Source organism: Mustela erminea, chromosome 12, assembly GCF_009829155.1.
Source record: "Mustela erminea isolate mMusErm1 chromosome 12, mMusErm1.Pri, whole genome shotgun sequence".
In the NCBI taxonomy this organism is placed as follows: Eukaryota; Metazoa; Chordata; class Mammalia; order Carnivora; family Mustelidae; genus Mustela; species Mustela erminea.
In genome coordinates, this window is record NC_045625.1 from 63688843 (window position 1) to 63700852 (window position 12010).

At 36.1% G+C, this 12010-nt stretch overlaps 1 protein-coding gene across 4 annotated transcripts in view; it reads right to left on the reverse strand.

Moving 5' to 3' along the window:
• ERCC6L2 (ERCC excision repair 6 like 2) overlaps window positions 1-12010 on the reverse strand; it is a 144510-nt gene that overhangs the window by 53261 nt on the left and 79239 nt on the right. For all 4 annotated transcript variants that reach the window (XR_004277737.1, XM_032308950.1, XM_032308952.1 and 1 more), the window contains one exon: window positions 1375-1474. Coding sequence is in view for 3 of the 4 variants with exons in the window: in XM_032308950.1 (XP_032164841.1) it covers window positions 1375-1474 (100 nt within the window). In the remaining variant the exon portion in view is untranslated. The remainder of the gene's footprint in view (window positions 1-1374; window positions 1475-12010) is intronic.

Here is a 12010-nt window from a genome sequence, read left to right on the forward strand (position 1 = left end):
ATGCTTAAAAATATTTTAATAACCAAGTAGAGCATACAAACTTCTGATAATGGACATTATCCTCATCTTCTGAAGTAATAGTATTATATATGTATTATATATCTATGTATATAATACATATATAAAGAGAGAAAATTACTACATATATATATATATATATATATATATATATATATATATATATATATATAAAAGGGACAGAAAAATCACACTGGATTGTGACAAGTCTAAGACAGTATTCTAAAAAACTGCTCCTAAGATGAAAAGAGTAATGTTCTACTTTTTTCCAACACTGGTTAAATATATCTGAACAAAATAATGTTCAAGTAGTTGTGCTATACCAAAGAACAAAAAGATGAAAGGTTTCTTATACAGCTAAGTGCCTTAAGAAAAAACAAAAACTGCTGTGTACAATTCTATTTTTAGAATTAAGAAAACAGCATAAATTTAAGATTGGATCATTCTTAGGTTAACTACCACCACATGTGGCAGATGTTTGCTCTTAAATAGATGCCAACGGGAATATATAGGGAGTAACTCAAATTTAACATTTATAATTAAACTTGAAACTCATTCCAGATCTTCTCAAGTGAGCAATTATAAACTAAATACATTTTGTTTATTTAGAGCCATAAATGGTGAGGTAATTGATACCCTAAAGATATTAAAGAGTTAATAGAATTTCAGATGAACACTAAAAGCACCAGCAGAGCAGTTAATACACTTGAGTGCTATTCCTGTTATTCCATTTACTTGGGTGTCCCTGAGTCCCAATTTCATTATGTACAACATGAAATGGTTGCATTAGATATGTGTAAGGGATTTTCCCCTTAGTCGTCTTCATGCCATGGTACCTACAGAAAACAGTAAAATGAACACTTACCTGGAAAGGTTTCTTAAGGCTGGAAGTTGGTTTAGGTAAACTTGCTGCCCAGAGAGCTGTGAGATCAGTGTGCCAGTGCACCTGTCCGCAATCTGTGGCATAAAGTCATGTCTTGACCCCCCCGGGGGGGAAGCTGTGACCTTGCTAATCAAATTGTGGTCTGTAGTAGTGTTGGCACTCATGGGAGCTTGTTAAAAATCCTGGGCTCCACCCAGAGCTACTAAATCAGACTCCATAGTTTAAAGATCCTTACATAATTTATGTACACATTAAAACTTAAGAAGTCCTACTCAAAGAAAATTTCAGCTCTGAATATCAATGAATGTAAGAATCCATCTGTTTTACAGAATATATTTGAAAATATATTTCATAATATTAAATTCCATATTATAGTTAGAATAAAATGAAAAACATATTTTTACACAAATTTCTGAAATTTTTGAAATAGATAAATGTTTACTTCTTAATTAGGAAAAGGACAATATATTTACCTGTTTGTATACCTGTCGCAAGTACATGATTTCCTCCACAGTTCCCAAAGATATTAGCCTAAACACTTTCACATCCCTGCACTGCCCAATCCTATATGCTCTGTAAAAAGATTAAAAACAAAACCAACAAAAATCAAATGAAACAACTTGGGATCAGGAGATAGCTTTAGGATAAAAAAATGGAATGTTACTAAAATATTTTTAAAGATTATTTATTTATTTATTTGAGAGAGTGAGTGAGAGACAGAGCAGAGAAAGCAGGGGGAGGGGGCAGAGGGGGAGGGACAGAGGGAGAGGGACAAGCACTGAGCAAGGAGTCCCATGTGGGGCTCAATCCCAGGACCCTGGGATCATGACCTGAGCTGAAGGCAGAAGCTTAACAGACTGAGCCACGAAGGCGCCCCTGTTACTAAAATATTAATTTAGAAAGGAATGTAGGCACAGTTCATTGTATGTTAATTAGATGTATCTCAATGAAATTGTTTAAAATGGGGGAGGGGAAAGTGCAAATTTGCAGCCTTAATTTCACAGAGATTCCTGTCTGACTGAATCCCTCAGTTGACTAGCACCCCAGGTATTTTGACATGGACCATAGTGCTATTTAAAACAATAACCCGATTTACCATACTGGTTAATGTAGGTCTAGGCCTGGCAGCTTCCCTCAGGTAAAGGCTTTATTGGATGCTATGAATGAAGTCACCTGTTTGGTTTTTTTTAAGATTTTATTTATTTATTTGAGAGAGAGAGAGAGAATATGAGCAGGAGGAGGGGGCAGGCAGAGGGAGAAGCAGACTTCCCACTAAGCAGGGAGCCCCATGTGGAGCTCAATCCCAGGAACCTGGGATCCTGACCTGAGCCGAAGGCAGATGCTTAACTGACTGAACCACCCAGGTGCCCCAAGTCACCTGTTTCTAAATATTTGTTACAGTCATGGGCTGGGCAGTGAGGATCAGGGGCAAGGCCATACCGCCTCATGCTTGAAACTGTTAAAACTTGGGGGAAATTTAATTTAACCTTGTAAAGTCACTCTGTGTTGTTGTATCTCGTTCTCTCTCTGCCTCCTTCACCCACTGCTCCTCATAGAAAAGGGCTTTACTAAAGAGTATCCCAGGGCCCCACAAATCTTGCAGGTGCAGAGGGGAATGTGGGATCCTGCGGAACAGCACAGCCAGGGTAAGTTACTGCCTTCTCACTTTCATCCTGCAGCCCAAATACAGAGGGACTCACAATCCCTTTCTCTCTCACAGTGGAATGGAGTCTTAAAACTTTTTTTTAATGGATCTAAGGAAACGGCTTTTGGATGTGTGCTCAGTCAACTGCTGAATAGGACAGATTCTGTTAGAATACATATTCTTTAATCTACACAGATAAAAACCTTATAACATGTTACTTTGGACCTATGCTTCATCAGTTTCATCAATTAGGAAGAGATATATATTAGGGGTGTCTGGGTGGCTCAGTGGGTTAAAGCCTCTGCCTTCGGCTCAGGTCATGGTCCCAGGGTCCTGGTATCAAGACCCGCATCGGGCTCTCTGCTCAGCAAAGAGCCCGCTTCCCCGCTCTCTCCCTGCCTATCTCTCTGCCTACTTGTGATCTCTGTCTGTCAAATAAATAAATAAAAATCTTTAGAAGAGATATATTAAGTGATGGTCTTCTTACTATGAAAACAAGTGTTGGGGAACTGTTACAGTATGGAGGTCTAGATCTTCATTTCTCTCCTTGATTCCTCCTGCCAGCATCAAGTAAAGGGCAGGGAGGGAAAGAGAAACGCTGTTCATTTAGTTTTATTGGCAACTAACTTAAACTGAGTATGAAAACATAGTACCCTGGGATAAATAGGATATTAGATTTTAATGGCCCAGATGAAAAAGAACAAGATTACGACAAATGTTAAGATTCAAAAAAAAAAAAAAAAAGAGAGAGAGAGAGATTTCTCTGTGGCTTTCATTTGATTATTTTCCTTTACAGCTGTCAGTGGAGAGAGGCTGGTTAATGTGTGGGCTCTGCAAGTCAGGGTAAGTGAATTCAAATCTTGAAATCATTGGCTCTGACCTTGAACAAGTTACTTCAATTTATTGTGTCGCACCTTCCTCACATGTAAAATGGGTATGATAATTGTGCCTACCCCATAAAGGTTTTGGTGTCAGGGTAATGCTGGCCTCACAGAATAAATGAGGAAGTGTTCCTTTCTCTTCAAGTTTTAGTAAGAGCTTCAGAAGGTTTGGTATTAATTCTTCTTTAAGTGCTTGGTAGAATCCCTCCATGAAGCCATCTGGTCTGGTTTTTGTTTGTTGGCATTCTGATGACTGATTCAATCTTTTTATTAGTTGTAAGGTTTATTCTTATTTTCTACTTCTTCGTGATTCAGTCTTGGTAAGTTATGTTTCTTGGCATTTGTCCATTTCATCTAGGTCATCCAATTTGTTGGTGTACAACTGTTTATAGTACTGCCTTACAATCCTTTCTATTTCTGTAAAATCAATAGTAATGTCCCCCTTTCCTTCAGATTTTAGTTATTTCAGCCTTATTTTTTTTCCCTAGTCAATCTAGCTAAGGGTTTGTCAAGTTTGTTGATCATTTTGAAAAAGAATCTCTTGGTTTTGTTAATTTTTTCCCCCTGTCTTTTAGTCTCTCATTTATCTCTGATCTAATCTTTATTAACTACCTTTTGCTAACTTTGGGTTTAGTTTGTTCTTCTTTTTCTAGTTCCTTAAGGTATGAGGTTTGAGTGTTGATTTCAGACCCTTTTTTTGAAATGTGTTTACTGCTATAAGTTTCTCTTTGCACTTCTTTCACTTTTTATCATAAGTTTTAATACACTGTATTTTCATTTTCATTTTTCCTAAGATATTTGCTAATTTCTCTTGTAATTTCTTTCATAACCCATTGGTTGTTTAAGAGTGTACTGTTCAGGAGTGGTTGTTTAAGAGTGTAATTTTTAAAAATTATTTACTTTAGAGAGAGAGAGTATGAGTGAAGGTGGGGGAGAGGCAAAGGGAGGGAGAAAGAGAATCCCAAGCAGACTCCACACCCATGTGGAGCCCTACTTGGGGTTCAATCTCACAGCCCAGATATCATGACCTGAGCTGAAATCAAGAGTTGGGGCACTTAGCTGACTGAGCCACCTAGGCACCCATCATTTTTTTTTTTTTTTTTTTTTTAAAGAGAGAGCGTGCATAAGTGGGGCTAGATAATGGCGGGGGAGCCAAAAGGGGGAGGAGGGATAGAAGAGGGAGAGAGAGAATCCCAAGCAGGCTCTATGCCCAGTGGGAGCCAACTCAGAGCTTCATCTCAAAACCCTGAGATCATGATCTCAGCTGAAATCAAAAGTCAGACACCTAACTGACTGAACCACCTAGGGGCACCATTTAATTTCAACATATCTGTGGATTTTCCAGTGTTTCTTCTGCTGTTTTCTAATTTTATTTTATTGTGTTTGGAAAAGAAATTGTAAGGTTTCAATCTTTTAAAATTTATTAACATGTTTTATAACCTAACATATGGCCTATCATGGAGAATGTTCTATGTACACTTGAGAAAAATGTGTATTGCGCTCTTGTTGGAAGGAAGGTTCTGTACATCCTTCATAGGTCCAATTTGTCTATAGGGCTGTTCAAGTCTTTCCTTCTGGATCTCCCAACTGGATATTCTAAACATTATTGAAAATGGGGTATTGATGTCTCCTACTGCTATTGTAGAACTATTTCCCCTTTCAATTCTGTCAATATTTGCTTTAATATTTTAGAGCTCATTTGTTTGGTGCATTTATGTTTATAATTGTTATAGCTCTGGATGAGTTAAATCAAGAACTATCATTGTGCTTGGTAGACTCCATCAGGGAATTATATCATTATATACTATATATCATTGTGTATTATCCTTTTTTTTATCTTTTATAACAGTATTCAAAAGTTTATTTTGTCTGATATTAGAATAATCATGCTACTCTCTTTTTTATACTATTTGCATGGAATATCTTTTTCCATCCTTTCACTTTCAACCTCTGCATGTCCTTAAACCCAAAGTGAATGTCTTATAGACAGCATATAATTGGTATATGGTGTGTTGTTGTTGTTGTTTAATCTATTCTGCCAATCTGTACCTTTTGATTGGAGAGTTTAACCCAATTGTAACCCGACTACATTTAAAGTAATTAATGAAGGGCACCTGGGTGGTTCAGCTTCAGCTCAAGTCATGATTCCAGAGTCCTGGGATTTACCCTGCATTGGGCTCTCTGCTCACCTGGGAGCACGCTTCTCCCTCCCACTCTGCCTACTTGTGTTCCCTCTGTCAAATAAATAAAATCTTTATTAGAAAGCAATAAAGTAATTAACAATACAAAAGGACTTACTTTTGCTGTTTTATTTGTTTTCTGCAGGTCTCATGGTTATTTTGCCCCTTATTTCCTCCATTACTGCCTGCCTTGTGTTCCACGTGATTTTTTTAGTGACAAATTTTGATTCCTTTCTCATTTCCATTTGTGTATAGTCTACAGATAGTTTCATTGTGAAGATTATATATAACATCCAAAACTTACAACAATTTATCTTAATGATACCAATTTAACATCAGTTGCATTAAAAAAAAACCTCCTTTACAGCTCTGCCCCCCACTTTCATGCTGATGTCACAAATTAAACCTTTACACATCATTTATTCATTAACACAGATTTATAGTTTTATGCAATTTGTCTTTTATTTCTTTTTTAAAGAATTTTTTTCTTTTTTAAAGATTTCATTTTCAAGTAATCTCTCCACACCCCAAGAGCAAGAACTGCATATTCTACCAATGGAGCCATCCATGCACCCCTGTGTTTTAAATCCTATAAAAAGTAGACTTACAAACCAAAATTAAAGTAATACTGGTTTTTATATTTAAGAATTTTATATTTTCATAGGGCCTTGAGTTACTGTTAAGAGTCCTTTAATTTGAACTTGAAAGTCTCTTCTTAGCATTTCTCGTAAGGCAGGTCTAGTGATAACAAACTCAGCTTCTGTTGTCTTAATTTCTCCCTCATTTCTAAACGACTGTTTTGCTGGATACAGAATTCTTGGTTGATTTTTTTTCCTTTTGGTACTTTAAATCTATCATTCCACAGCCTTCTGGCCTATAAAGTTTCTGTTGAAAATCTGCTGGTATTCTTACTGGGGATCCCTTGTATATTACAAGTCATTTTTTTCTTGCTGCTTTCAAGGTTCTCATTCTCTTTTGTCTTTAACTTCCTAAAACTTGATAACATGTCTCAGCGTAAGTCACTTTGGGTTTTCCTACCTGGAGTTTGTGAAGCTTCTTGTATTTGTATATTCATGTCTTTTCCCAAATTTGGGTCATTATTATTTCAGTCATTATGTCTTCAAGTAACTGTCCTTTTCTCGCTCTTCTTTTGGATTCCTATAATATGTATTTCAGTCTATTTGATGTGTCCCATAAATTCCTTTAGTTATGTTCATTTTTCTTTGTTGTTTTGGTTTTGGTTTTTGCTGTTGTTGTTTTGATGGGTGTTTTTGTTTTGTTTTTTGCTTGTTTCATTGTTGTTTTTGTTTTTTATCCTCAGATTTGTCTTCAAGTTTCCTGATCCTTGTTTTGCCTGTTTGAGTATGATGAGTCTTTCCAGTGATTTTGTTGTTGTTGTTTACATTCAGTTATTGTATTTGTCAGGTTCAGAGTTTTTGCTTTATTCGTTTTTTATATATAATTTCTATCTCTTTGCTGATATTCTAATTTTGTTTATATATTGTTTCCCTGATTTTCTTTATGTGTTTGTCCATAGTTTCCATCCAGCTCTTAGAGTTAGGAAAGTTGTTTTAAACTCTTTGTCACCTAAGTCCTATGCCCATGTTTCTTCGGGGATAGTTTCTGGAGATTTTGTTCCTCTGACTGTACTAGGTTTTCCTCTTTCTTTAAATGTCTGATGTTTTTGTTTTGTTTTGTTGTAAAAAAAAAAAATGGCCACTTGATAAAATAGCCACTTCTAGTCTTTGCAAGCTAGTATGGAAAACACACATTAATTAGCAGGGTATATCTTAAGTCTTAGGAGAAGATCAGGGTAAGGATTAAAACCTACTTTTGGTCATTTCTGGTCATATGTCCTGCCTGGGTCTGTGTATATGTGCGTGCATTTAAATGTCTTAATTTCCCAAAGAGTCTCATTTCAGTGTCTTCTCAGAGCCTTAAACATATTCTATCATATTCTTCTACTGTAATATCATGTACCAGGGATAGAATCCCACGGCAGCTTTCATGCACCATGGGGCCTATCACTGCTTTCAATAACTTCTGCTAGTCTGAGATCCAAACTATGCCACCATTCCTCCTCTAAGCACTATCAGGTGAAATTGAAACAATTCCCTTTGGCAGTTGCAAAGGTGTTCCATACCTGAAAAGGAGGGAACTGGGAATTTGTTGCTTCCTCCTGGTTGTACTGCATTAGAGAATGGGGCTGAGGCAAGAATGAGTAAAGATGCCATGAAATTTCCCAGTTTTGAATATAGCTTCTTCTTCACTGTGAATTTGTTCAACTAGTATAGTTCTCTGACTGAATTAAAGGGATCCAATGAAGTTATTTTAATCAGTCTCTGTTTTTTTTAATCTACCCATAGGGAAACATGTACCTAGAGCTTCTTATTCTGCCATCTTGCTGGCATCACTTTTTGATTTCCTCTTTAATACAAGAGTTATTTAAAAATATAGTTAAAAAATCCATATGGCTAGATTTTTATTAGCTACAAGTTCATTGTTATTTTCTAGGGTCTTTTGACTGGAGCCATGTAATCTAGTCCTTGTGATTTATATTAAGATATATAGTCATTTAAAAGTATGCTCTAAAATGAAAGAATGGGTATTTTCATTTGTAATATGGTTATATACATTTAATAAATTCAAGGCTAAATAACTGTTATTTAAATAATTTATATATTTTCTTTTTTTTTGCCTAATCCATTAATTTTTGAGAGAGGGATATTAAGTTTCCCATCATGATTGTGGATTTGTCCATTTCTCATCATAAAAGAGTTTTGGCTTTGTTATGTTCCTCATTGATTGTTCCCCATTTTTTTCCTTAATGCATCTTGCTTTGAAGCTTGATGGCTTAATATTAATATTGCCACTCTTACTTTTTGTTACTATCTCCCTAATTCGATTTTTAAGTATATTTTTATTTTTAACCTTCTATGTATTTTTCAATTTTATATATAGTAGTAAGCATAGACCTGAATTTAACTTTTCATTTTAACTTTCTTTTTTTTGTTTGTTTAAATAAGGAAGTTTTAGCCCATTCATATTTATATTTAGCCTTATTTCTTACAGTTTATTTTATGTTTTGTATTTGCCATGCTTTTTTAGTTTCTTTCCCTCTCACTGCACATACCTCACTGCACATTCCTCTCACTCATATTTCTAATCCTTTACTGAAATAATCACATTTTCTCAGTGACTTTTTAAAAAATTTATTTTGGAAGTTCTGTTTGATTTTATTTCTAATTTCCAATGTTTCTCTAAGTGGATTTGGGGATCAACTGTATCACAATCACCTTGGTTGGGTTTTTTTCTTAAGATTTTATTTATTTGAGAGTACACGTGCACGAAAATGAGCGGTGAGGGGTAGGGAGGTGGGGTGCAAAGCAGAGGGAGAGGGACAAGCAGACTCCATGCTGAGTGCAAAGCCTGATACAGGGCTCAATCCCACCACCTGGAGATCATGACCTGAGCCGAAATCAGGAGTTGAATGCCTAACTATCTGAGCACCAGATGCCCATGGGTAGTTTTTAAAGAACTATGGTGAAATACATGTAATATTTACCATTTTAATCATGTGGGGGTTTTTTGTTTGTTTTTGCTTTTGTTTTGTTTTGTTTTTGAGAGAGCAAGAGTGCATTGAAGTGGGGTGTGGAGGGGCAGAGGCAAGGACAGAGAGAATCTTAAGCAGGCTTCATGCCCAGTGTCAGCAAGCCTGACACAGGGCTCAATCTCAAAAGCCTCAGATCATGACCTGAGCCAAAATAAAGAGTCAGATGTTTAACCAACTGAACCGCCCACACTCTCCCCATTTTAACCATTTTTAAACATACAGTTCAGGAGCATTAAGAAAATCCACATTGTTTTACAACATTACCATCATCCATCTCCACAACTTTATCATCCCAGACAAAAACTTTGTACCCATTACACAGTAACTCCCCATGTCCTCCTTTCCCTAGCCACTCATAACCACCTTTCTATTTTCTGTTTCTATGAATTTGGCTATACCAGATACAATCATATAAGTGGAAATATACCATATTTGTCTTTATATATCTGGCTTATTTCAATTAGCATGTCTTAAAGGTTCATCCATGTTGTAGCATGTAACAGAATTTCATTCTTTCTTTTTTGTTTTTTAGAAGCTACATGAGATGGTGGGTATTAACTAAACTAACTGTGGTACTCATCGTATAATACATGTAAGTCAAGCCATTATGGTATAGCTTAAATTTATAGAGGGCTGTATGTCAACTGTAACTCTATAAAACAAAGAATTTCATTCCTTTTAAGGCTAAATATTTCATTTTATGTACAGAATACATTTTGTTTATCCATTATCAGTGAACATTTGGGTTACTTCTACCTTTTGGCTACAGTGAATAATACTGCTATAAACATGGTTGTACAAACATCTTTTTGAGTTTTTGCTTTCAATTCAAAATGTGGAAATTCTGTACTTAATCTTTAAAACATCACCCTATTGTTTCCATAGAAGCTGCATCATTTTATATTCCCAGCAGCAATGCACAGGGTTCTAATTTTTTCATATCCTCACCGAGACTTGTTTTCTATTTTTTTTCAAGATTCTACGTATTTATTTGAAAAAGAGAGAGAGAGTGAGGGCGCACAAGCAGGGGGAGCAGCAGGCAGAGGGAGAGGGAGAAGCAGACTCTCCACTGAGCAAGGAGCCTAATGTGGAGCTTGATCCCAGGACCACAGGATCATGACCTGAGATGAAGGCAGGTGCTTAACCTACTGAGCCTACTTAACCTACTGAGCTACTACTATTTTTGGTAATAGTTATCCTAATGGTCATGAGATTGAGCCCTGCCTAGGCTCTGGGCTGGGCATGGAGCCTGCTTAAGATTCTCCCCCTTCCTCAACCCCTCCCCAACCCCACTCACACACACAAGCTCTCTTTAAAAAAAAAAAAAAAAAAATTATCCTAATGGGTTGAAGTAATATCTCATTGTAGTTTTGATTTGCATTTCCCTAATGATTGGTAATATTGAGCACCTTTTCATGTTCTTACTGGCCATTTGTATATCTTTTTTGGAGAAATGTCTATTCAAGTCCTTTTCCTATTTTTAAATTGGGTTTTTATTTTCTGGTTCTTGTTACCGAGTTTTAGAAGTTCTTTATATATTCTAAATGTTAAGTCCTTATCATGTATAATTTGCAAGTGCTTTCTCCTGTGGGTTGTTTTTTACTCTGTAGCTATTGTCCTTTGATGTACAAGCTGAGGAGTTTCTTAAAGTGGAAACTGTAGATCCCCACGCTACACCTACAGAATTAGAATACCAGAAGGATGGGGGCGTCTGGGTGGCTCAGTGGATTAAGCTGCTGCCTTTGGCTCAGGTCATGATCTCAGTGTCCTGGGATCGAGCCCCGCATCGGGCTCTCTGCTCAGCGGGGAGCCTGCTTCCCCCTCTGTCTCTGCCTGCCTCTCTGCCTACTTGTGATCTCTCTCTCTGTCAAATAAATAAATAAAATCTTTAAAAAAAAAAAAAAAAAGGAATACCAGAAGGATGGAGCTTGAACATCTGTGTTTAAAAATTGAACCAAGTGATTATTATGCCTAACTCTCCTAGTTGTTGCCCTTAAATTTTTTGCTAAAATTTAAAAACAATTTTTGGCATAAATTTGAAAACTAAGATATTCTAATTCTTTTTTGATGAAATATAAATTCAAACACAATTATCCCCCCCTCCAGTGTTTTATTGAAATTATATGGAATTTTAGTTTTTGATTCTTATTTTTTTTTTTTAATTTTACTTTTTTACTTGAGAGAGAGAGAGAGCACAAGCCAGGAGAGGGGCAGAGGGAGAGAGAATCTCAAGCAGACTCCCTGCTGAGCAAAGCCTGATGCAGAGCTCGACTCAGGACCCTGAGATCATTACCTGAGCCAAAGTCAGACATTAAACTGACTGAACCACCCAGGCACCCCTCTTATTAATTTTCTTATACCATCCTTTCATATTTTTGAGAATTCTTTCTTTAAAACTGCATTAAGCCTCTCAACTAAACCATCAACAATTATTTAGACTTAAATATAAATTTCTTTGTTCCTAGATGTCAAGAGTTGTTTTATTTTCCTTCACATACTGATATTTTAGTTGATTATAAAGTCAAAATTATTTTCCTGCAGATATCATCATATGAATTTTGTCACTTTGACAACTTCAGTTGTGTTCCAGAATTCTATATGCAGATGAAAAGTCTGTTCTTCAAACTCTGCTCGGCTGAAATGAATATGATTTTATTTCTTTGTTGGTAACCTGTTTTTTTCTTTTTGTCTTTATTTTATAAATAATTTTCTCTCCTTCTTTCTCACTCTGGCATCATTTAGCCCCTTTCTTTATCTCTGGAATTCAGAAATTTCACCACTACGTGTATT